This window comes from Lycium ferocissimum, chromosome 2, assembly GCF_029784015.1.
Source record: "Lycium ferocissimum isolate CSIRO_LF1 chromosome 2, AGI_CSIRO_Lferr_CH_V1, whole genome shotgun sequence".
Taxonomy (NCBI): domain Eukaryota; kingdom Viridiplantae; phylum Streptophyta; class Magnoliopsida; order Solanales; family Solanaceae; genus Lycium; species Lycium ferocissimum.
In genome coordinates this window covers 65,827,270-65,850,845 of record NC_081343.1, presented here as the reverse complement: position 1 = coordinate 65,850,845, position 23,576 = coordinate 65,827,270, and the positions used below count along the sequence as shown (strand labels likewise).

The following is a 23,576-nucleotide window of genomic DNA, read 5'->3' as shown; positions in this document are numbered from 1 at the left end:
TTTTTTTTTTTCCATATTTATCCCTATTCAGATAAGTGAATTTCTATGTAATCAGAAAAACTATATTAACTAGGTAGCATTTAATTAAAAGTAGTTTAGTCAAACAATTTTTTTAGGATTTAAATTTATTTTAAAGGGTGCGTTAAAGATTAAGTGAACACTTATTTTGAATTATAAACTAATAATTGTTCTTTATTTAATTTTTATGTTTTGCTTTTGGGAAGACCTTTGTTTGTTAAAGGCAACAACTTTAAGTATAAATTTGTTACTTTCGGTCTTTCCGTTTCTTATATATTTCCGAGAACGACTCAAAACTGATAAACTACCCAAACCCACGCCGAGAAGCAACTACTATCCCTCAACTAATAACTATCCACCACGTGGCATTTTTCTATTGGATGTTATTCACCTCCCCGCTAAGCAACCTTCTACTTTTCGGAGACTAGTGGATACATACATATTCTCTTCTCCTATATATAGCAAATGAAACTCAACTCAGAGAAAACGGAAAACATAACTCATAAATCAACAATGGCTCTTCGTTTCTCTTTCCTTTTCCTGTTCTCTATCCTCTTAACGACGTCGTTATTAGTGTCCGCTAACGACGATATTTTAATCCGTCAAGTGGTTAACGACGATAATGATCATAATCACGATCATCACTTCACGATATTTAAGAAAAATTTCGGCAAAACGTACGCCTCTAATGAGGAGCATGATTACAGATTCTCGGTATTTAAGGCTAACTTGCGCCGTGCAATGCGTCACCAGCAGCTTGATCCGTCTGCTGTACACGGCGTTACTCAGTTTTCCGATCTGACGCCGGCGGAATTCCGACGGAGCTTTACCGGCGTTAACCGCAGGTTACGGTTACCTTCTGATGCGAATAAAGCTCCGGTTCTTCCAACGGAGGATCTTCCGAAGGATTTTGATTGGAGAGAACATGGTGCCGTCACGCCAGTAAAGAATCAGGTACGTTTCTCTTTACGAAATTGATACGTGCACTATTGATTATAATTAAGAGTTAATGCTCAAAAACATAACTACTCTGTTTCGCGAGTTTCACACCCTAATTATTACTCCCTCTGTCCTAATTTTTTGTCTCAAAAAATTGTCATCTTTTTATATTTAAAAACAATTTAAATTTATGAGATCGATTTACCGCTACACAAATATTTAATCTAGTATAATATGGCATAAATTGGAAAGCAGGGAGTAGTTGTTTCATTTTTCTGAACTAAACACACCTCGAAGCTAACTAGGCCAAATATCCGTTGATCCTTCTTCCTAACTGAACTATCATATATACTCAACTAGGTGTGTTTTAATACGTAGATGGTGATGGTTCACATTTTGGCCATGGTCTCTCTAATTAATGTATATAATTACCAGTTTTAGTATATAATTTAGTACCAGTTTATGTATATAATTTAGTACCAGTTCCAAAAAAAAAAAATGTATATAATTACGTAATTGATGTTGTGTAATTGAAAAAACTAGGGTTCATGCGGGTCATGCTGGTCGTTTAGCACGACTGGTGCGTTAGAAGGTGCCAACTTTCTTGCAACAGGGAAGCTGACAAGCCTTAGCGAGCAGCAACTTGTGGACTGTGATCACGAGGTTAGTTGATGTTCATTCTATTGCGCATAGGCGTATCCTCAATTTATTAAATTACTTTATTACAGCTTTTCTCACGGACTAGTTGTGTGTTAAATAACTTGTTTTATAGTAATTGTATTGTTCGGGTTAGCTTTCGTGAATGCATTTCTGCTAACTTCACAAGTATTTTCTACCTACAGTAGGTAACTTTGTCCAAGTTAGAAGAAATTATCTAGTGTTTTTGTTCCCGCGCAGATTTAAACTTGAAACTTTATGATTTTCAACCACACTTTGCATGCTTTTTGTGTACATAATATTTGAGAAGATTTTAAATTTTTTTCCTTGGTATTGGAAAACTTTCGGTTGGAAATACTAGTACTATTCAGCATAAACATTTTATTTTGTTCTGGCTTTATAGTGCTATGTTGTACAGTCCTTTTTTTCTTTCCCTCCGCATGTAACTGATTATGGGTGGTAGCATATTTGGAGGAGACGCTATATGTTGTTGCATCAGTTTTAAGGAAGAGAATTGATAGCGTCAAGGATACTAAACAGCACATAAAGTGCTTGCTATGGTTCTGTCTCACTTTAAGTATGGAACACGCTTAGTTGATATGGTTTAAAGTATAAATAATAAGTTTCTATATTTAAAAATAATTTAACTTTAAACTTCTCATTACCCTTAATGAGATCACCGAAATATTTATAATTTGTTTTAGACCACGAGGAGGCTGCTTGTTTTTATGATTATTTTAACAGAAGTTGAAGTTTCAAGTTAAGCTCGTGTATGCCAACGTGGTTGGGTGAATTTTATTTAACAGTTCTTGAAGAGCTGAAGTTTCAAATATAAAACAGCACTTTGCTTAGCGTAGTCTTAATTTATTGCTATTTTCAGCATGCAATTTTTTAATCAGAATTGGGATTGAAGACGGTATAATAATAAGAGTTTCTACCTTGCAGTGTTTACTCCATTGTGTCAAATCTCAAATGGAATTCTTACTTGGAATTTTCTGTGTCCCCAATCTCCTTGAAAAATATAAGTCTAGACTAACTTGGCTTGTATTCTCTGCAGTGTGATCCAGAAGAAAAAGGTTCTTGCGACGCTGGGTGCAGTGGTGGGCTAATGAATAGTGCCTTTGAATACACTCTCAAAGCTGGTGGACTTATGCGAGAAGAAGATTATCCATACACTGGCACTGATAAGGCAACCTGCAAATTTGACAACACCAAAGTTGCAGCTAAAGTTGCTAACTTTAGTGTTGTCTCACTTGATGAGGAGCAAATTGCTGCTAATCTTGTCAAGAATGGCCCTCTCGCTGGTAAATGGCCTCTCAAACATTCTCCATTTACTTGAAACTGCCTTTTAGGATCTCTTATTATTACTCTTCTTGTGCTAATGGCTTTGAACTTTTCATTGATGTAAACTAATTCTGAAAGTGTTGCTGTTTCTTGGCTTGCAGTTGCTATCAATGCAGTGTTCATGCAGACTTATGTTGGCGGAGTCTCCTGCCCATATATATGCTCTAAGAATTTGGATCATGGTGTCTTATTAGTTGGTTATGGTACTGGCTTTTCTCCCATTCGAATGAAAGAGAAACCGTACTGGATCATCAAGAACTCGTGGGGAGAAAAATGGGGAGAAAGTGGATACTACAAAATCTGTAGAGGCCGCAATGTTTGTGGAGTGGATTCAATGGTTTCAACAGTTGCAGCTGTTAGTACCAGCTCATAGCGAAATTTAACGTCTATTTTTACAGACTACACTATTAATGTAAATTAAGTGTAGCTAGTATTTTCCAGGACCCATCAATCATTTGGGACATGCGAATTGTTGTTGCTTCAAAGAAAAAGATAAGCTTCTATTTCATTGTTTCAATTCAAGAAACTCCAAAATAAAGCACATTTGTCATTGAGATTAGTTCAAAAAGATGGCCAATTAATTCAATGAGATTAGTTGACATCGATGCCATTGAGATTAGTTAAAAAAGATGTCCAATTAATTTGCATCAAGAGGATCAGATTAATGTTGCTCGAAGTGGGAAAATAACCCCCAAATTAATTTGCGTGATATGTTTATGAATCCAATCGAACATAGTGTAGAAAATGACGGAGACGGGTCAGTTGATCCTGTAGTAATTTAATCGTACCACCGAGGTGATACTCAGCCATTGCCCAAAAACTAAAATTGGGAGGTAAATCTTGTGCTGCTGATCTATGCGAATCACAGGCTTTTTCTTCTTTGTTTTACAATAGGAACTTGGGTGTGCCCAACACCTCTATTACCTAAACTGATTTTGTAGTCTCCAATCAAGCCCTTCAGATAACCAGTAGAACTAGAATGTCTCGATCATAACCATTTGTGCACGAATGTAACCAAGTTCTCAGGACCAGCATTGCAAAAGGAACTGATGATCATTAATGCATGACAATTACGGTGTTCGCTTGCCAGTAAGAAATATATACGACATCATACCCAGTATTTTCCCACAAGTGGGTTCCGGGGAAATACATACTAGTATTATTTTTCCATTTTGGGTTGGGGGGAGGGGGGTAAGTCGTCCAAGAACGGACGTGTTCACATGGTCTCATTACTGATAGAAAAGCTCATAAACATAGGTGATAATGATTAATTTACAGGCAAACTATCCCAGCATATCTGTTGCACAAATTCGTGACTATTGCAGGATCACACAACATAACAATACAATTAATAAATAGGAGTAACTTATTATACTAAAAGTTGCAGCTGCACAGATGCTGCTTTCATTGCTGTGAACCTCACATGCAAAATGCTTATTTCTCTCGGCGCCAATAAAACAAATAGAGTGGAGCGTGCTCACAGAATACTGCTCCATCCCACCAAAAATGAAAAGGAGAAAGAATCTTATCCCTCCACTAAGATGACCATTCAAGCAAAAAGAAAAACATACACATCCTTTTACGAACAGCGAGAGCTTCATCTCTGAGAATCCTGGATGCTGCTTCATTCATCCTCCACATCAACCAATGAGAATGTGAAAGGACTAAACTTGTATCCATCTCCCTCATAAAACTTATTTTGGAACTCTACCCAGTGAAGTCTCAACGCATGTAGGAAGGCACTAAGCGTTTCCATCACCAACAACACTCCGACAGTGGCAAAGATGAACACAATGATGCCAACAATGAGAATTAAGACATTGTTGTACCTGAGGAGCATAAAGACTGTATTAATATCAGATTAAATATATCTATTTTCTTCCCGGAATATTCAGCCCACTACATGCCAGCTAAATCCTAGGGGCATTCAGATTTATACATATTGGAGATCTGCAAATATAAACTTGATACTCGAGAGGTCATTCTTAGAGAACCAACCATGTTTTTTTCCTAAGCACAGATCCACTTCACAAAGCCAGATCAATTTAAACTGACACCAAAACTAGTGTAGAAAGCTATTTGCTAACGAAAATAGAATGACTTACCCCCAGGCGAGAAGAAGAACCTTTTCATAAAATACAGTGGACAGCTCAGAGTGCGCAAGGCTGAAAAAAAGCAACATAGGAAATTATTCGTTGTCAATAAAAAGGTGACACGTAATAATATATATGGGGTAGTTTGGTCCACCGATGAGATAATACAAGGTAGCTTATATCGTGGGGATTAACTAATATGCAAATTATGAATAGGATACACAGAAATAGTCGGGGTGTTTTGGGCGACTATAACAAAGTATAGGATATATGGTCTTTTAATACAATTAATTTTGGTTTCGGCCGCCGCGCGGGGGGGGGGGGGGCATTTTTAATTTCCAGTACCATTATCAAATTGATTATCCTCAATCTAAGCGTGGGGCAATTTGACAATATCATCTCCCCTATTAATAACATCTCAACACAGAAACCTTAGCACCGTGCAGCCTCTATCCAATACACCCTCTTCACGGCCTCTGAACAGACCCTTATTCATCAAACACAAAGCATCTCGCTGCTTATGGAGATTTAAGAAGAGCTTCCATTCTCCAATAACCTCATAAACCCATAATAGCTAATAATTCCAACAAATAATCAACATCTCAAAATCTAACAACAAAGCTTTTGACTAAACTCTATTCACAACAACTATTATGAGTAAGGTTTCCAAAATAGAAGCACACAAAGAATTATGTTACTAAAGTAAAGCAGCAGATCAACACACCCTAACTCATCGAGCATACCTGAGAGCCCACAGACGAAGGTAAGAAGCTGTGTTTGAGACTGCTCCAAGTACAAATTCAATAGTGTGAATGAGCTGATGAACAAAAATCTCACTGAACTCAAATTCCTCATGATGACCAGAATCATCACTACTCTCCACCATTAAAGACTCTTCTGCCTCCTGAAGTGCTGTGTAGGACTGCCCTTGGTGCCTCTGAATAAGTAGCAAACCATATATTATTATAATTCAACAAACAGAAGCTTATGAATAAGTGAAAAGGAAAAAGAAACAAGGCAAGCAAACATACTTCATGTTGAGCTTTCAATAGGAAGGGCTTTGGAAGAAGCATCCATGGGACAGCAACAAGGGCTGAGAATAGCAGGACAAGCTGGCCAAATATTAACAAAAATCAAAGTGAAATCATACATCTCCAATCGAAATGAGAGAAATCGAGAGAAAAGTATGGCTATGAAGGGATAGTTAACCTGGGTTAACTTCTGACCAGCAAAAAGCTGGTTTTCACCGAGCTCATCTGTCGGGCTAAGGAACATGTATATCATTACATGGTATAAATCAGCTTTGGACCCGGTGATCCACTTCACAATGATAAGGACGGACAGGTATCCAAACAGAGCATTCAAAAATATCATTTGGGGGACAAATTGACACCTGACATTGCAAAGTTTGGTTAACTGTTAACATCAGGATTGCAACATCCAAATATATAAATAACGCTGCCAGAAATCTAGGGACCGTAACCCGAACGCAATGGAACTTACCAAACGTTTACACCATTGCGAAAGAACAGAGCATTGAAAAAGCTCAGAATTATCCCAAGGTTCATCTGGGCCACCCCAATAAGGATAGACATTTTCATCTTCAATGAGTTGAGGTATGGAAGCTCACTACGTGAACCATGCCACGCTGGATCGACACCAAATGGATAAGTGTCACGCACTTTGATTAAGCCTGCAGAGGTAGAATCCCTGCAATCAAGCCGACTAGGATTAGCCAACATGCAATAGATAGACACTGAAGGTATTAATAAAGAAAACAACTCTCACCTATCAAAAATTAATTATAACAAATCTATACCTGCAAGAAGGATCACGACACCCATATGCTGATTTACCAAATAACTCAAAGGGCACAGAGAAGAACTCGTTATAGATCAGGCCCGTGTATATTGAGAAGAGGGACATCATAAATATCACATATCGCCCTCCAAAAGTCATCTCCATGATGTCTCCAAGTTTCTGCATTCATGAATCATTATCTATCATGCTTCAAATAAAAGCGATTTGCAAGGGCTTAACTCACTTGGAAAAATCCCGCCAATGCCATAAACTTTAACAAACTAATGGTTCTAACTTTTAAGAATATTTTTAATCCAAATATATCCCAATTTACCAGAACCTGCACAAGAGAATAACAAGAAAATGTGGACAACGTACTAGATCAACGCACTCAAATTTTCTTCTAATCTTCCAACAAAAATGTTCTTAACATTGGAGAACCTTTGAGCGACTGCATTGGAGCTATACATTGTCAACCTAATTACTGTAACCCATGTAGATCTTTTTTTCTTTGTTGAAACTATGAAAAGGCTGTGTCTTTTAAAGGTACCTCAAGTAACACTTGCCTGATGAACATATACCAATCCCTTGCTCACTTATGAAGCTGACCTAGTTTTTGCTGAATAAGGTAATTTTATTAATACTAAAAACATAGAGCTTGTATCCTACACAAGCATAGCTGGGTACAAGATAGAGCTTGTATCCTACACAAGCATTGCTGAGTGTGAATCCTGTAAAACTGTAAGGACTCCAAAACCTCCAGCATTACATCGGTAGAGAAGTCTTCATTGCACCAATTTATTGAACTTTGAATACATCTATTTTTTTTACAATTGAAGTGTAAGAAGCTGACCTAGTTCTTAGCATGTTGCAGTCACTACACAACAAATCTAAGCTTTCTTATGGGGGACTCTTTATAGTGTTTGTTCCAAGGAAAATAAAGGGTAATTCCGACCCTTTTTAGCAAACTGATGTAACAGACATCAGACATACCCAATTGGGTCTATGAACTAACCTAACTAGGTAAGTTGTAATACATAAATAGCTAACAAAATGCAGTAGTCACCTGACTGGACAATTTCTTCTCACTGAGTACGAAGTATAGGGTTGCAAGCAACAGACAGATACCATGACCCCAGTCACCAAACATAACTGCGAAAAGGAATGGAAATGTGACAATAGTGTAAACACCAGGATTTGCTTCCTGATATTTAGCCACCCTGCAACAGTTAACCAAACAGCATGAATATGAAAACTAATAATATCATACAGTAAGTATTAGAAATAGTGTAAACATTGAATCTAACTTAGGACTTCTATCACTTAAGAAAGATGCGTAATTCTCCAAATGCAAGCACCTATGACCTCGTATGTCCTATCACTTCCATTTGTCAAACACAAAGAATAAACAGAATTCACCGCTAAAACTCTACAGAAGTAAATAGTGATAGGCTTCTTTAGGCCATATGATAGATATGTTCTAAGAAAACTTAAAATTTAGAGGGTCCCGTTAAATATGTAAGGATATAAACATGATTGATTGATGTCACCAAAACTAAGTTCTGGGGTCACAGTATGCTGAGTCAAATCTTTTCATTTTTATGGAAAAAATGTTTGTTTAATTAAGAAAAAAGATGCTGGCAATTTGAATTGCTAAGTTATAGTTGTTCACAATCAGGAGGCATTTGAGTTTCTAAATGACTGTAGATATTAGTTATTCTTTAGGGGACAGGTACTCAGTGATACATAAGGTAGAGTATGGTTCTTTAGCATAGCAATTCATATTAATCTTAGTTACCCCAAAAGAACATATCCTACAAATGTAGATTCCAACCAACGAATCTACGGTCTCTTTACAAGTTGCAGAAGACAGATACTTGACCCATAAAAACAACCAGCTCTCTTTATTAAAACGAGAAAAAGGCAAAAAGCATTGCTTAATCTTTTCGTAAAAGGAATCTAAAACTTGGGACTGGGGACCCACCCGTATGCATCAACAATATCCTGAAAAGAAGATGTAAATTTGTTTGTTCGAAAATATGTAGGCGGCATCTCTCGGGTTCGCAGAACCCGGAAGATTGCACCAACTTCTGAATTTGAGTCATGTGTTGCCCGCTGCAGCGCATCCTGAATCTGCACAATCATATATCTTTACTGAGTCAAGATGCTTATATATATGAGGAAGTGGACATCTTTCTACTACCAAATTGAAAAGAAAACATCAAGGAAAGGGAGAGAAGTCTTTTTCTGATTGTTAAGGGAAGGGAGTGAAGTTTTGTACTACAAGATGACATCATCAGATCTCATCATAAGACAATTACATTCTTCTCTTCCTGTTAGTCTCTCATCCTATACGTGAACCCGAGTAGACCAAGAAATGAAAGACAAAAATATAGTCACCTGTTTGGATGCAAAAACAGGACTCCAACCTTCAGCCACCAGACATTTTTTGGTCACGTCAATGCTAAGCATATTGAGAGTGTGATAAATTGATTTCTCCTTCCTCACCTAAAATAATTAAAAAGGTGTGCTTAATAGAACAAACACTGATAGACAAACATTAAACCATTCATATCAATTATGGAATAAAAGTTCTACAAACAACAAAACTTGCTAAAATAGGTTTTGCCAAAAAGTTAAAAAGACTTGCTAATGAGAAGAATAATATTTCTACATGTTCAAAGACTAACCAAACTGTTCCATCTATCATATTGTTCACCAATAGTTTGTAATAAATTTCCCCGATGCACCAAGCCAGCATCTATGGTTGTCTTTAGCTCTGAGATTCTTCTGGAGACCTGCAAAGGGACATCGTAGGCATACTTCATTCCATTTGTATTCCAAATAAATGAGAAGTATCAACCGGACAGACATTCACAAAACAGTTATACAGAGATGCCAGATTAGAAAGAAAGCAACTTCATCTGGACAATAACACTATGAGAATTATAGTTAACATTAACAAATAGATGATTTTGTGTCAGATTATGTTCTACTCATATACGTGAATAGGTTCCTTTTTATTGTGCCTTTTGACTTATAAATGCAAATTTACCACAAGATTTGAGCGCAGATGCTGTTTTCATTAGCAATTGCTCAAAATTAACTAAGTTGATAATAGCAATGAAGGGATTTAACATAGGTGGAAGGAACTGGAGCAAGGATGACCTAGGAAAATAAAGAAAATATAAAAAATAAAGGATGTGATGCATACCTCAGTAATCATCTGAGCCTGTTTACCAAGGTCCTCGGGGATAGAATAACGATTTGCTCCAAAAGCTTCACATATTTTGAGAATTTTGCTCTTTGCTCTTTCACCAGAAAAGAAGACTGCAAATACGTTTTTCTCAACCTGAAATTACCCAAAGAACAAGAAATGAAGAAGAAATCATACTTTGGTTAGCTAACGAGAACAAAAATGAAAAATAAGTTTCTGATTGTAGCTAGTAGGGAGCAGCTGTAATCAACAATGCTTCACATCAAATTAGAAGTTGCAGAACATCTGCCTGAAATCATTTTTTTTTAGTTTTTCTCCGAGATATGATAACATCTTCATGTCAAATGGCTACTAATAGTATTCTTTTCTTCAAGTATATCGATATAGCAGGAAATATAAATATATATCATTAGATAATTGTGATTTACAAAGTTGACAAGAAACAAATAAATTTTCAAAAGAAAACATTTCTTTCTGACAAAGAGTAGATACTGATTAAGGATTCTAAAAAGAATAACTACTTAAATTTTGCTGGCAGCACTATAAAACTATGGAAAATCCAAATCCACATTCAAAAACATCTCATTGGACCATATGGATAACAAAGTCATATCACGAGCATCCAGTTTTCCATGGAGGTGTCCCATTCATTTTGTGTGATCAGAAACTCTTCATTGAGTTGCAAACAAGATTAAAACTACTAGCTAACAGAACATGCTTTGTGAATCAACTTTTGTCCATGAATCTTCCCAAAGGTTATGACCTTTGTCTGCATAATTGAGAATAGCCCTACAGAAGAAAATAGATGAAGAGTACCTTCTCCCCAGAAGCAGGATCAGTGACAGGCTCTTCAACTACAGCCTGCCTCAAGAACACATTACCCCGGGTAGCACGAAAGAGAATCCTCTCAAAGGCCATCGATTTTTCTCTCGGAACAAGTCCAGTAGTAAATCCCAACTTAACTTGCTTGGATGGATCAGTCACTGCTTCCTAAGAATTCAAATTCAACGACAAAGTTACTCCAAAGGAAGAAATTACACAATTTGCTAAATATCAAGGTTTACCTGGTCTGATAACAAAGGAGTTTCTAATGATTGTTCACCAGTTTGACTTGATGCCTGTTCTCGTTGTAGAGCTTCAGCACTCCTCTGTGCTATGTGGAAAAAGTCACCAGCCTAGAAAACAAATAGAACGCTCAAAATGTTGTATACTATATTGGCAATCAGCTATCCATTTTTAAAGTCGAATAGGAAACCAAGCAATTCTAGAAATTATTCTGTTGTTGGTAAACCAAAAAATGCACCTTTTGCAAAACAAGTTTATATTCCACAAGCTCATTGTAGGAGCGTTGTAACTTATCGCCATTAGCATTCATTTCAATCAGCTCTGATTCAAGATCTCCAAGTTTGACCTAGTACACAAACAAGCTGTGTTGACCCATTGAGCAAAAAAGCAACTTACATACAAACAGATAGACTAAACATACCTCAAGGTCATCAAAGCTTAGGTCAACTTGTGTCGCAGACGTAGAAGAAGATAACAAGCCCGCTTTGGACATTTGTTCCTTAAATAGACGTAATTTACGAGCCATCTCTCCACATCTTTTGATCTTTACAATAAACACAGTGTTATATGTATAGAGTTACCAATTCTGAATAGCAAGAGCGCAGAAGAGTTTATGCAAATGAAGATATACAAGTATCTTTAAAGACAGCACCAAACCATATTTTACAATTAAAAAGGTATCAGGCACTAGCAATATGCGACTCAGTGACATCTATGCTCAAAGCCATTCAAGTTACTACCTTCACTGGAGCTTTCAGTTTGACACAAACCAATAAGTTCTCTTGATAAAAAAAATGAGCACGAGACATAAACTGTTCCTGATGGAAAATTCAGAAGTACCAATACCTTTGTTGTTTATGCACAGCTGGAACTTTAAGGTCTCTAATTTGAAACTGAACATGACACTTAAGGTCTAGTTAGTTACTTCATTGGGAGGAGCAAATAGTTAGATCAAATTGGTGTGAGTCCTCCCATATTCCAATAATAAAAGTAAAAGAATGACAGCAGGATCACACATCCTGCCCTTGTTCCTCTTTTTGTTTGTTTCCCTTCACCATGAGGAACGGACATGATAAGAATGCAAAAGGGTGTGCATATTATTATTGTGTTCGTAGAAAGGAGAGAGGGTCGGCATCTACCCTACAGGAGCGGGAACAGCTTTTGGTCTTTACCTGTTGTCAAGCAAAAGGGTGTGACTATTCTCGTACAACTCTAGAGAAAAAACAAAAAATAGATGAGGAAATTTTGTGGGAGCTCATAGCATTGGCAGTCATTCAAAAGAAGGTTCTATTCAGTCCAAACGAGTCAGATCCTTTAAAGAAGTTAACAAGACAGCAATATGGACGGTATGAGTACATCTACGCCCCCTCAGACTAGGATTTACTAATCAGGTTAATTTCACTAATCCCTCTAGTTAATGCTATGCTGAGGAAAATTAGTCCTAAAGAGCGATGATCGAATAATCCATCAAGAAAGAAATACAACAATCTGATTTACGGAAAAAACAACAGAAAATGTAAAAGTTAGAAATGGTAAAAGTTATATTGATATAATTCTCTACTCATCAAGAGGATTTCTTCTTCTTCTTTTTTCCACAAAAATAATAAATAACATAATTGTCCTACCCTCCCAGACCCCATTTTGTGGGATTTCACTGGGTATGTTGTTGTATAATTCTCCTTCCCCTATCTTTAAGTAACAGCTGATAATCCCAAAAAACAAGTAGCCATTTTTTCCATCAAAGATGCTTATGTTAGCTGAATATGCTGGAGAGTTGACAAGACCATCAAAAGGATCTGGAGGATGATCCCAGCAGCAATCTTTTAGAGTATTTGGAAAGAGAGAAACTGCAGATGTTTTGATGGAATATCAACTTCCATAAGTATCATTAAGGCTAGATGTTTAGTTACTCTTTTCAGTTGGCACTTTTTCTCCCCTGTAAACAGTGTGGATAATTTTTGGATTTTGTTAGCTCCCTAACTCTAGCACAGTAGGGTCTTAGGGATATCTTTTTGGATCTTTTGACTGGTTTACAGATTTTTGCTCAGCTAGCTTCATGTTAATTCTTGTTTGAAGCAGCTCTATGCTTAGTTGTAACCTCTGCATCTTCTTGATGCCATTCTAATACATTTTAATTACTTCACCAAAAAAAAAAAAAGGAATAATTTGACTGAATGGAAAACCAAAGTAAGAGTACAACAGAGTGAACTTTTGTGGTACCTGAGTAGCATATGTTCGTTGAAACGGGCTCTTTTCAGCATTCAACTGTAAGAAAACGAAAATTGGATAAATCGAATAAAATGCAAAGATAAAAATTTCATAATCCAGTAAACAGTCAACATAATATGCATACGCAGTCATTCGACTTGATTGCTTACAATTAACAAGTCCAAGGCCCCTACAACAATATAAATATAACAAAGACAGCCTGCATATTTATGTGTGGAAACAAAATCGTGTAATAGAGTTCTAACAAAGTCATTGCAGAGCATCCAAGATGTAGATAAAACTAAGTAACCCCAGTGTATATTTTCAGATTGCGGTGCCATTTTCTTTTAGTATGATGTTCCTTAAATTTCAACACTACAATAAATCTGATGCATTAAAGACGAGTCAACTTTAGATGGAAATTTTTCTACAATTGCAAAAGTTTCAAATATACACAAACACACGTCCTTGAACTGAATAAGTCCGATTCCCCAAGATAATCGATTGTCCAGCGAGCAGATTCAATCGAAATGAAGATAATAAGCTTAACACTTTTCTGAATTCTATCTCTCAAATTCTTTCAAAATTAACTGAAATAAAAGTAGAAAAACACGGCTAAACCCTAGCCACACAGCAAGTCCACACAATTATCCAATACTACAAGACAACAATACAGCGAACACAACAAAGTAAGTCATTTCCATAAATCACACAAAACAAAGAGGAAAAGATTATAGAGATGAACAAACACACGTCTTTGAACCGAATAAGTCCGATTTCCCTAGATAATTTATTGTCCACACAATTAGACAACATTACAACAAACACAAATCACACAAATAAACACAGAAGCAAGTATAGAGATGAACAAACGCACGTCTTTGAACTGAATTAGTCCGATTTCCCCCAGATAATCAATTGTCCAGATTCAATCGGAATAATGATTTGCACGAGTTACAGAAAAAAAAAAAAGTAACTAATCTCTTTTTTTACACCTTTCTGAATTATATCTTTCAAATTCTTCCAAAAAGCTCGGCTAAACCTATCCAAACAGCAAGTCTACACAATTATCCGATACAGCAAACACAAATCACACAATTAAACACACAAAGAGTAGAGAAATGTAGAAACGCACGTCTTTGAACTGAATAAGTCCGATGTCCCCAATATAATCGATAGTTGTGTGAGCAGATTCAATCGGAATGATAATTTGGACAAGTTGCATAGACTCAGAACGGAACAGATCCATAGGCGGACAGCATCCTCCACCCGCTTGCTCCGCCATTGTACTTCAGTTTCAAATCTGTGTTTCTGTTGTTCTGACTTTCTTCTCACCTCTCTGTTCAATGATATATGGATCACATCCACAGTAAGAAAAAAGAGTAGCTGAGTTTATTACGTATTTCTTTCTTACTTACCGCTTCCACAGTATTCACGTTTGTTGGTTTATTATTAGTTGATGTAAAAATACGTTTTATGAATGCATCTATACCCCTGTTAAATTGGGGTTACTTCTTATTCACTTATTTTCTCGAAATGTTAAAGAAAATCATCCAAAAAAAAACATAGGATATACATTGATGTTCAAAAGGTATATTAATTTGTCACTTTTTACATGCTTGTTGTATTTTAACTTATATTTTCAAGATTTATTGAATAAGAGTTACTTCTTATTCATTATTATTTTCTCGAAATGTTTTTAAAGTAGTTATTTTATCTTCTACATATATTTGTTATGCGGGTTTTTAAATTGTAAATCAAATATAGTAAAAATATTAAATTTTATACATTGATATTTCAAAAAGTAGGATACTCATACTTTGGGAACAATTTTTTGTCTTGAAAAATACTTTTTGCGAGAACATGTTGCTTACCAGTGCAAAAACATAGAGACTAATTTCTTAACTTTTATATGGAGCCACGTTGTGCTATATGGACCAATTCAATTGTTACAAGTGCAAAAGCTCACATGACATATTATATGGCAAATCAACCACGGCTTTTGTAATAGTCAAACAATACTAAGGAATCATCATAAGATCTGTTGAAAAATACAAATTTATTATGTTGAGACTGAATGTTGTAAATTCTACCTGTGCAATTTTCGACCTTTATTAGTTTCGTTTATTTATCAGTTCGGACATACAGATTTAATGAAGCATCTACTTCTACGTTGGTAATAAATTTTATCTTCTACATATAGTTGTATTATTTACCCCTTAACAACTTTCAGTTAATTAAATTTTTAAATCTCTTAAAAGCGCGTGGGAGGAAAAAAATAACACTAAAATATAGTAATATATTGATTGGATGATATATTATTTTCTTAATATTTTATTTTCCATTTTAAATTAACTTTTTCCTTTTCTTTCTTATTCTTTTCCTTTCTCCTTCTTCCAACCCCCCCCCTCTCGCAAACATATGTCTTTTCTCCATTTTTTCAACCTCCTCCTTCACAATCCCCCCGATCCCTCTCTCTCGTTGCCACGCCGCATGTTGCCGTCGTCCCCATCCGAAAACAACACTACTTAGGATGGACCACCCCCTAAAACCCCAATTTTTTTCTCTTGAAAAATTAACCCCACCAAACAAACCACCATCTCCTTCACCCCTTAATGCGAGTCACCACCCATCTTCACAACACCATCATTAACATGTTATTTAAGCTCTCTACCGAGTTTCTAAAAACAAGTTTTTATTCAATACCCGTAAGGTTAGAGATTTTTTTTTTGAAAATGGGTTACTTTGACAATCGAGCGTAAAATATTGATTATATAATGATGGGTTTTTCTTCATTGAGTAATGAAGAAATTGCAATGTTCAATTGTGCTATATGGACCAATTCATATTGTTTAATGAAGAAATCGCATTAATATGCAAAAGCTCACATGACATATTATATGGCATATATCAATGAAAAACGGGTTTGTAATAGTCAAACAATACAATGGATAAGGAATCATTATTCTAATGTCAAAGATCTGTTGAAAAATACTTCAAATCATGTTGTCATTACTCTTTTATGTTGAAAATGGGGCTCGACTGAATGTTCTAAATTCTACCTGTGGCTACGGTGGGTCCATTTTTAATAAAATAATAAAATTGAAGAAGAAAGAGACTAAATAAATAAAAATAATTTAAAAAATATTTAATTTATCAGTTCGGACATACAGATTTAATGAAGTTGTTAAGGGGTAAATAAATACAACATCTACTTCTACGTTGGTAATAAATCAATTACAACCGATGCTGCTCCTTTTGAAAAAATCTTGTAGACGAAATTTCCGGAGGAGGATCACGTGTGGACAAATAATAAACACATGATATAGACGGGGCCCACAGACAGAAACAAACAAACTTGCACGTTCCAAGTGTCCCTCCAGCGGCCACGTCCATTTGTTGATAACATTACATTACATTTGTTGTGGATGGAAATTACCATTGGTAGCCCAGCCTTTGTGACTAAAAAAGAATTGAACTTAGTAGGCGTTTGGCCATAAAAATTAAAAACTTTTTCACTTTTTTTGAAATTTTAGAGTTAGAATTAGAGTTGTGTTTGCCCTAATTTTTGCAAATAGTATTTTTTTTTTTATTGAAATGTATTTATTTTGGTTGTAAAAAAAGTGAAAAACTTGAAAAATGATTTTTTTTTGTTTTTTAAATTCCAAATACAATTTCAAATTGTATTTGAAATTTCATGACCAAACACTAATTTTTTTTAAAAGTGAAAAAAAATGAATAATTCTTATAGCCAAACGGGTCCTAAGTGTCAAGTCAAAAAGAGTTCTTGAAATGTGTAATTGTTTCCTTTAAAAGTTTAAGATGTTAGCAAGAGTATAATTTTATAATCTAGTTTTTTTTTACATTGCCCTAAATAAGTTAAATATTTTTTTATATTAAACTGTAATAAATCATCTCATAAATAAAGCATATTATTATTAAATAAAGTCTTCATATTACTAACCTAGAGAAGCAATAAAGATTTTGCTAGAGGATCTTCAGTCTTCCTCTCTTGGCAGACTCCAAACGAGGTTAAGAGCCTGAAGACTTGGGTTAGAGATTGAAGTCTCTAATTTTGGGGGAGCTACATGGGTTGATTCGCTCAATTTCATAGGTCAATTTGGACTAATAACGACAACGGATAAATTGGATACAACCCAAATAAACCTATGAATGAATACTTTTTTGTTAACTCTCGATAGATATACGCCAAAACCAGCGACATTGCACACGCTACGTATCATCTAATTTCTAATATACAGATTTTCAGGTTTCAAGTTCACCCAAGTACTTAATTTAGATCAAGTTCAAAGACAAAACACTACATTGAGAAGTTCTACACATTGCTCTTACAATATGCTAACAGTTTCAAAGGGCAAGGTGAAGTAGACCGCAGATATGGCCGAGTGCCTGTTCGTTCTGTAGCAAATAATGCCAATGTGCATATCAACCTCAGTTTCTTCAGCAAAGAATTTGAAAAAGCCTCTCCTTCCTGATTTCCTCTCATCATATTCTCTTCACATTGTCACCATGAACAACGACCAGTCCTTCGCTTGCGAGAGTAGAAAGTGCAGTTCGCAGCTGATGCAACACAATAGGGAAAAACATCAGATGTTTTTTCTATTAAAAGTGCAGAGAGAGAGAGAGTTGTGTGGGAGAAAAATTTACATCTGCTAGGTGAACTTCACCACCAGAACTTTGCTTCTTCACGTCTTCCAATAACTGTACAGTGACATAAGCAAAAGTCAGTGCTGAATTTCTTTTTTGTGCCTCTGAAATGCTATTAAAGTATATTTTTCAACGAGTTTACATACCTCTAGCAAACGAGTTGATGGTCCACCAAGCTGCATCTTCTCCATAATTATGTTGCGGGTGGTTGACACCAAATTCTCCCTTCTCATCCGTTCACTTGCAGATACTCCAGTTGTGATGAGATCCATGTCAATGGTTCCTGCTCAAAAAACATAAGTGCTCAGCATACTTGAAAGAGGGTGACGATATTAGAAATGAGTTTTCAATTGAATAAGAAAGAGGCAGTGAAGTACTAAGAATCAGTCAAAAGGATAGAGCTAACAAGAATGGTTAGATGCAAGGCAAATTGTTTCATGGTCATTTTCATCTGTATGAAGTATTAAATAAAGCAATAAGAAAGAGGCTTTATGTAATGCTAAGCAGGTTTAAAAACAGGTGTCACCGGAAAACTAGTGTGATGATTTGGTTTGTCCTCTGATATTACTAGACATGAAGACAATGGTTACTGTAAACTATAAAAAGGGCGTCCAAGTTATACCTGTAGCATGGTCAGTTGCAGACTGCTGCAAGGCAACTTCTAGAAGTCGAAAAGCCTCCATTACATCTCTTTTCTCAACCTGCACGTGACATGGCAATAGCATCTTCATGAGGCGAAGTCCAAAAACAAAGGCATGAGCACTAGGAAAGCTATACCAACCTTCTCTGAAAAACGAATCCGAGCAAGAGCTTCACCAAGACGTATTAAACTCTCTAGCTGCCTGGGTGTGGCTGTAATAACCTGTAAAAGATTACATATCAGATACCAAGTAGTAGTACTTAGTTATGTGGACTATTTGAGGACTGCAATATAATAATCTGCATCTGTATCTTTCGGAGTAAAAATATGACAATGAAACTTATAAACGGATCAATGAAAAATAGACCTTTTTACTGCTGCCTGGGAAATTCCCTCTTCTTCTCATCTCCACATACCCTCTAGTCAATTCTTCAGCTGCTTCATCAGATAACTGTGGATGTATATTTTTTCGAGCATAGCTCAAGTATGCAGCTAATGTTGGAAGGTCAATCACTTCTTGCTCAGAGTTCTGCACAGATGGAAAATTAGTTAAATAGCAAATTAGCTGAATACTCCTTACCGAGCTACTAATATTGGAAAGATTCTTGAAATAAATCAACCAACCTCAGGATTCTCGAAGTGTAAAGCAACTATGTGCTTTGCAAGGCGCCTGTCGGTCTGCTCATCCGCTTTGTCTAGAATTAAATATATCAAATCAAATCTGAAAGACAAAAAGATAAGTCAGAGAAGCCTCCAGCTCAAGCACCAATGGACTGCCAGAGATCTGTGGCTGATATCCAATTTCGAGATGTAGATCAACAGCCTAGCATTATGCTTAAAGAAACAGATGAGAAATCAAACTACTGGTTCCTGTTAGCTGTTTTTGCACAATTATACCTCGACAGCAGGGTAGGTGGAAGGTGTATATTGTCAATGACAGATAAACGGGGATTGTAACGAGAGCCAATTGGATTTGCACAAGCCAATACTGAAGTCCTCGCATTAAGCGAGGCGATAATTCCAGCCTTTGCAATTGAAACAGTTTGTTGCTCCATCACCTAAGGAGAAATCAATGGAAAAAATGAATAAAAAACATTTTAACTCATTTTGAAATGAGGATTTGATGGCTCATACTGTAATTTTCTTCTTTTAAATCAAAATCTGCTTTAAAGTTTAGGAAGAAATAGGAGCTTGGAGTCTCACTTCATGCAACATGCTCCTGGCACTGTCAGACATTTTGTCAAACTCATCGATACAGCAGATCCCTCTGTCACTCAGGACCAGGGCCCCACTCTCGAGTACCTGTGATGTAAATTGTAAAATCAAATTTTGGCAGTTGCATTAATGTTATCAAACAGCAGTAAGCAGTCATCATACAGTTTCACCAGTCTCGGGATCTTTGGCTACATAAGCAGTCAACCCCACAGCTGAACTTCCACGTCCACTTGTGTAGATACCACGAGGAGACAGTTTGTGGATATACTGGAGCAGCTGCGATTTGCTGGTCCCTGGATCTCCAACAAGAAGAATGTTGATATCACCACGGAAGCTTGCCCCAGATGTCAAGCTTAATGCATTTCCGCCAAAGAGCTACATGGAGACCACTTAACAATCAATATAACACAACTACACCAGAATCCAAATTTAACCATCGGTATCAAGATAAATGTTATTGGATAAAATCGAACATACTATGTTCATTAAAAAGAACAAGCAGTCAGAGCACAATAGGTGGACTGTCGTGGTACCTGGCATAGAAGGCCCTTCTTTACATCATCCAACTCCCATATGTTTGGTGCCAAGGACTTGGTCAGCCTTTCATAAATATCAGGCTGTCTAGATAGTTCTTTCAATTTCTCCACCTGTCATTTCAAAACAACCTTCCATAAAACAAAACTTGGATCAATCTTATCCTCCAAGTAAAAGGTTCAATTAGAGTAACCTTTTCTTCATGATCAAGAGACTCGCCATTTCCATCATCACCATTTTCAATTTCCATCGGATCCTCTGCATTCATTCTTGACTTGTCAGTCTTCTTCAGATGAAGACAATCAATGTAAGTCTGAAATCAAAAAGAAGTCCAATCCGTTTCTGTATATTGTTAGAGTCTAATATGGGTATATAATGGGTTTTCAGATTGGCGGATTGTCTAATCATCAAACTACTCTAAACAAACACATAGGAAGACTTGCCTTGAACAATGATTTTACAGTCCTATGTGCAGACCCGATTCTTACACTCATAGCACGATATATTCCAGTGACCTAACCAACAAATAATAACCATTGAAGTATTAACATAAAAACTAAAAGTTTAACTTGTATACAGAATCAACCAGAAATAAGACATGATATGAATTCTTACTTCAACTCTGTCACCAGGCTTCCCAGCATCCACCAGCTTGTCATGCATCAGCAAGCTTACCGTGTGAGGTGTTCCTCCCTCAGGGATCTCATCGGGTGTTTCTTGAACTCTCACGATTTGTTTATCAGCAAACCTTTGTCAACAAGGAACAAGTTGAATAAAATTGTAGCAATAAATTGAGTATATGTGAAAACACAACTTTTTTATGAAGACATTAGGGGGTACATCTTTAAAGGAAATCTCACTTCAAATGCTGAAGACATTCAGGGGTACATTATTTTAGCCCTGCAATCAAACTTGTAAACCAGTTGACATGAGGAAGTATTGTTTCTTCTAGATTAGAGTAATCTTTTAGCTTAATTGAGCAAGAAGAATAAATTATTTTATCATTGTAATCACAACAACTAGGTAAAAAGTCTAAGTCCCCTGACTAAAGTGCAAAGAATGTCAAGCTAGATGCCTCAACTCAAGCTGAGATATGTCGAAGGTGTAGAGGGCAATAAAATGTGAAAGGTCATCAATCCTACATTGAATTGGTGATAAGAGATCATCAGGAATAGTTGGTAGATTTTTGTTGGACATGGTGTTGTAGTTTGAAAGTCAATCCCTCCTCCTGCACTATACCCTGGGCCCAAGTGAAATGTTTGTATCTTTCAACTATAATTAAAAATAAATTTGTTACATCAAGCAGCAAGTATAACTCTTTCAGCACTAGACTACAAACTGAAACAATTGTTCAACAAAAATCACAAGTATTTTGGCTTGATCGGGACATAAACAGCAGATGAAAACAATCTTTTATACCAAATGTATATAAATAGCCACTTAAACTTATTGGATAATTGAGTATTACTGAGAACAAAGTGCAACTAATTCAGCTCAACTAAGGAGAAATGGGAATAAATACACTTTTAGCACCTTATTCAAGTATAACTAATCAAGATTTTTAGAGGCAGTCATATGTTTACCTGCATCGATTGTGAACCAGAGTCATTGAGTTCCTTGCAAGACATTCTTGCTTGCCGCATATTGTTGGCTCATTAATCCTGCCTGATAACAGTCAAATTTTAGCACATAGAAACCATAATTCATAAAGGACAAAAGGTAGTAGTAAATTCCACCTAGTCAACCAACCTCTATCAACGACAATTGGGTCGGAGTAATATCCACAAACAAGACATCTAAATATTGCTTCCCTTATCTCTGGAATAATTGCACTACAACGGATAATCATCCCTTTGAGTGACACCATCTTCTCAATATCTAACAGAACATAATACAAATCAATTTTATTTCCAGGCATCATAATAAATCCTTAAGAGAAAAACATATCATAGTAAAACACAACTAACCAGATGGATTGAGATTTCTCATTGAAGTCGACGTCTTAAGATTGAAAATTCTAGCTTGTATGTGCTTCTCAAAGAGCGGGTTAATTCTACTAACCATGTCCATTAACACAATGTCAAAAATAGCCAGAACCTCGAGTGGGAACCTAACCATTTTAGTATACAAATCACCATCATAATCAAACACATCATGTGCATCAACATCAAGCGAATCGCCTTCCATTTCAATCACATGATGAATTGCCCTCATATATTTCCCTTCAGTTTGAGAACTATCCTCTCTGAAATTCCTCAAAAACCTAAGAATCGCCGCGTTAACATCTTGTACGCTTATATTAGTGCCCCACACATACATTGGTGGGGCCTCATCAGCATCATCACCTTCAGGAACATCAGATGTATACGATGGAGTCGCAGCAACAGAAGGTGTGTTGGAGGGTGCTCTTCTTCTGCCACGTGGAGGGTTAGTACTGGACGGTGTTGGTGTTGCCTCGGGAGTTGTGACTCGACGATTTGAAGCTGGTGTTGACGTGGCTGAGCGGCGGCCACGTCCACGTTTCCGGCGAGCGGAGTCACCGGGTGAAGAGTAAGTGTTACCAATTGGACTTGAAATGGAGTCATCTGGTGTAGATGGACCTGTATATTTTATTTGCATCATTTATCATCTAATATGCAATGAAAACTTTATAAAGATTAATGAAATGATAGATAGAGGAGATTGAAGTGTACTTACGAGTGTTGACGGGAGATGAGTCGGAAGCCATAATTTCTCTGTTCGCCTGAGTTTGGGATTGAAGAGAGAAAAATGTTAGGGCTGGGGTTTGTGGAGGGAGGCTTCAATGTAAATGTGATGGTTATCTTTGGCGGGAAAATGAGGTGCCTTTTGGCGCCAATTTTTGTCAATGAGGTTATGGGCTCTCGATTGGGCTGGACTTGTCCACTGTGGTTATTTGCTGAACTGGGTCCAAATCCAATGTACAGCTTCAAATGGGCATGTCTTTAATTTTGGAGAAAATTACACCATAAGTCAAGTTTTTAGAATTAGGCACATAAATAGCACAACTTTTAAAGTTCTTCAAAAGTAACATATATTTTTACCTTTATGACATATTTAGGAAAATGTTATGCCAAACAGAATCCCTTAAATTAGGGATTCAATAATATTTACTCATTCTTTATTATCATTTTATCTCCCTTTTTTGAGGAATAAACTC

The 23,576-nt window shown here is 36.4% G+C and overlaps 3 protein-coding genes across 4 annotated transcripts; 1 reads left to right on the top strand and 2 right to left on the bottom strand.

The window, feature by feature from the left end:
* The first annotated feature begins 487 nt into the window (after nucleotides 1-487).
* On the top strand, nucleotides 488-3,512 carry LOC132046882 (cysteine protease RD19A-like). The gene is made up of 4 exons (XM_059437695.1): nucleotides 488-972; nucleotides 1,501-1,620; nucleotides 2,672-2,918; nucleotides 3,060-3,512. The coding sequence occupies exons 1-4, from the start codon at nucleotides 532-534 to the stop codon at nucleotides 3,329-3,331; spliced, it is 1,080 nt and encodes a 359-aa protein (XP_059293678.1). The 5' UTR covers nucleotides 488-531; the 3' UTR covers nucleotides 3,332-3,512.
* Nucleotides 3,513-4,191: 679 nt separating this feature from the next.
* On the bottom strand, nucleotides 4,192-14,733 carry LOC132046881 (V-type proton ATPase subunit a3-like). Of its 2 annotated transcripts, none has more exons than XM_059437693.1 (18): nucleotides 14,477-14,733; nucleotides 13,354-13,398; nucleotides 11,555-11,677; nucleotides 11,372-11,479; nucleotides 11,133-11,243; nucleotides 10,885-11,058; nucleotides 10,066-10,203; nucleotides 9,542-9,649; nucleotides 9,252-9,359; nucleotides 8,836-8,984; nucleotides 7,918-8,071; nucleotides 6,871-7,031; nucleotides 6,555-6,761; nucleotides 6,261-6,444; nucleotides 6,083-6,163; nucleotides 5,795-5,988; nucleotides 5,064-5,123; nucleotides 4,192-4,787 (listed from the first exon to the last, which is right to left on the bottom strand). In XM_059437693.1, the coding sequence occupies exons 1-18, from the start codon at nucleotides 14,624-14,626 to the stop codon at nucleotides 4,583-4,585; spliced, it is 2,460 nt and encodes an 819-aa protein (XP_059293676.1). In that variant the 5' UTR covers nucleotides 14,627-14,733; the 3' UTR covers nucleotides 4,192-4,582. The 2 variants fall into 2 exon arrangements, with proteins under 2 accessions (XP_059293676.1, XP_059293677.1); XM_059437694.1 differs by lacking the exon at nucleotides 14,477-14,733 and adding an exon at nucleotides 14,219-14,260.
* Nucleotides 14,734-17,503: 2,770 nt separating this feature from the next.
* LOC132046880 (DNA replication licensing factor MCM4) lies at nucleotides 17,504-23,252 on the bottom strand. Its single transcript, XM_059437691.1, has 18 exons — nucleotides 23,096-23,252; nucleotides 22,366-22,998; nucleotides 22,148-22,276; nucleotides 21,982-22,063; nucleotides 21,014-21,146; nucleotides 20,842-20,913; nucleotides 20,592-20,711; nucleotides 20,398-20,511; nucleotides 20,027-20,239; nucleotides 19,853-19,951; nucleotides 19,547-19,707; nucleotides 19,274-19,370; nucleotides 19,017-19,178; nucleotides 18,791-18,871; nucleotides 18,632-18,710; nucleotides 18,156-18,292; nucleotides 18,010-18,063; nucleotides 17,504-17,922 (listed from the first exon to the last, which is right to left on the bottom strand). The coding sequence occupies exons 1-18, from the start codon at nucleotides 23,124-23,126 to the stop codon at nucleotides 17,848-17,850; spliced, it is 2,472 nt and encodes an 823-aa protein (XP_059293674.1). The 5' UTR covers nucleotides 23,127-23,252; the 3' UTR covers nucleotides 17,504-17,847.
* Between the last annotated feature and the right edge of the window lie 324 nt (nucleotides 23,253-23,576).

Bases quoted from the DNA above. Each gene is read 5' to 3' on its own strand.
- LOC132046881 (XM_059437693.1), bottom strand. From the start codon at position 14,626: ATGGCGGAGCAAGCGGGTGGAGGATGCTGTCCGCCTATGGATCTGTTC. The intron at 11,244-11,371 runs GTGCATTTTTTG...TTTGTTTTCTAG, and splicing joins ATAAACTTGTTTTGCAAAAG to GCTGGTGACTTTTTCCACAT. The intron at 6,445-6,554 runs GTAAGTTCCATT...TTGCAATGTCAG, and splicing joins CGCAATGGTGTAAACGTTTG to GTGTCAATTTGTCCCCCAAA.
- LOC132046880 (XM_059437691.1), bottom strand. From the start codon at position 23,126: ATGGCTTCCGACTCATCTCCCGTCAACACTC. The intron at 21,147-21,981 runs GTAAACATATGA...TTGTTGACAAAG, and splicing joins CTGGTTCACAATCGATGCAG to GTTTGCTGATAAACAAATCG. The intron at 18,711-18,790 runs GTTGGTATAGCT...TGTCACGTGCAG, and splicing joins GGATTCGTTTTTCAGAGAAG to GTTGAGAAAAGAGATGTAAT.
- LOC132046882 (XM_059437695.1), top strand. From the start codon at position 532: ATGGCTCTTCGTTTCTCTTTCCTTTTCCTGTTCTCTATCCTCTTAACG. The intron at 973-1,500 runs GTACGTTTCTCT...TGAAAAAACTAG, and splicing joins TCACGCCAGTAAAGAATCAG to GGTTCATGCGGGTCATGCTG. The intron at 2,919-3,059 runs GTAAATGGCCTC...CTTGGCTTGCAG, and splicing joins CAAGAATGGCCCTCTCGCTG to TTGCTATCAATGCAGTGTTC.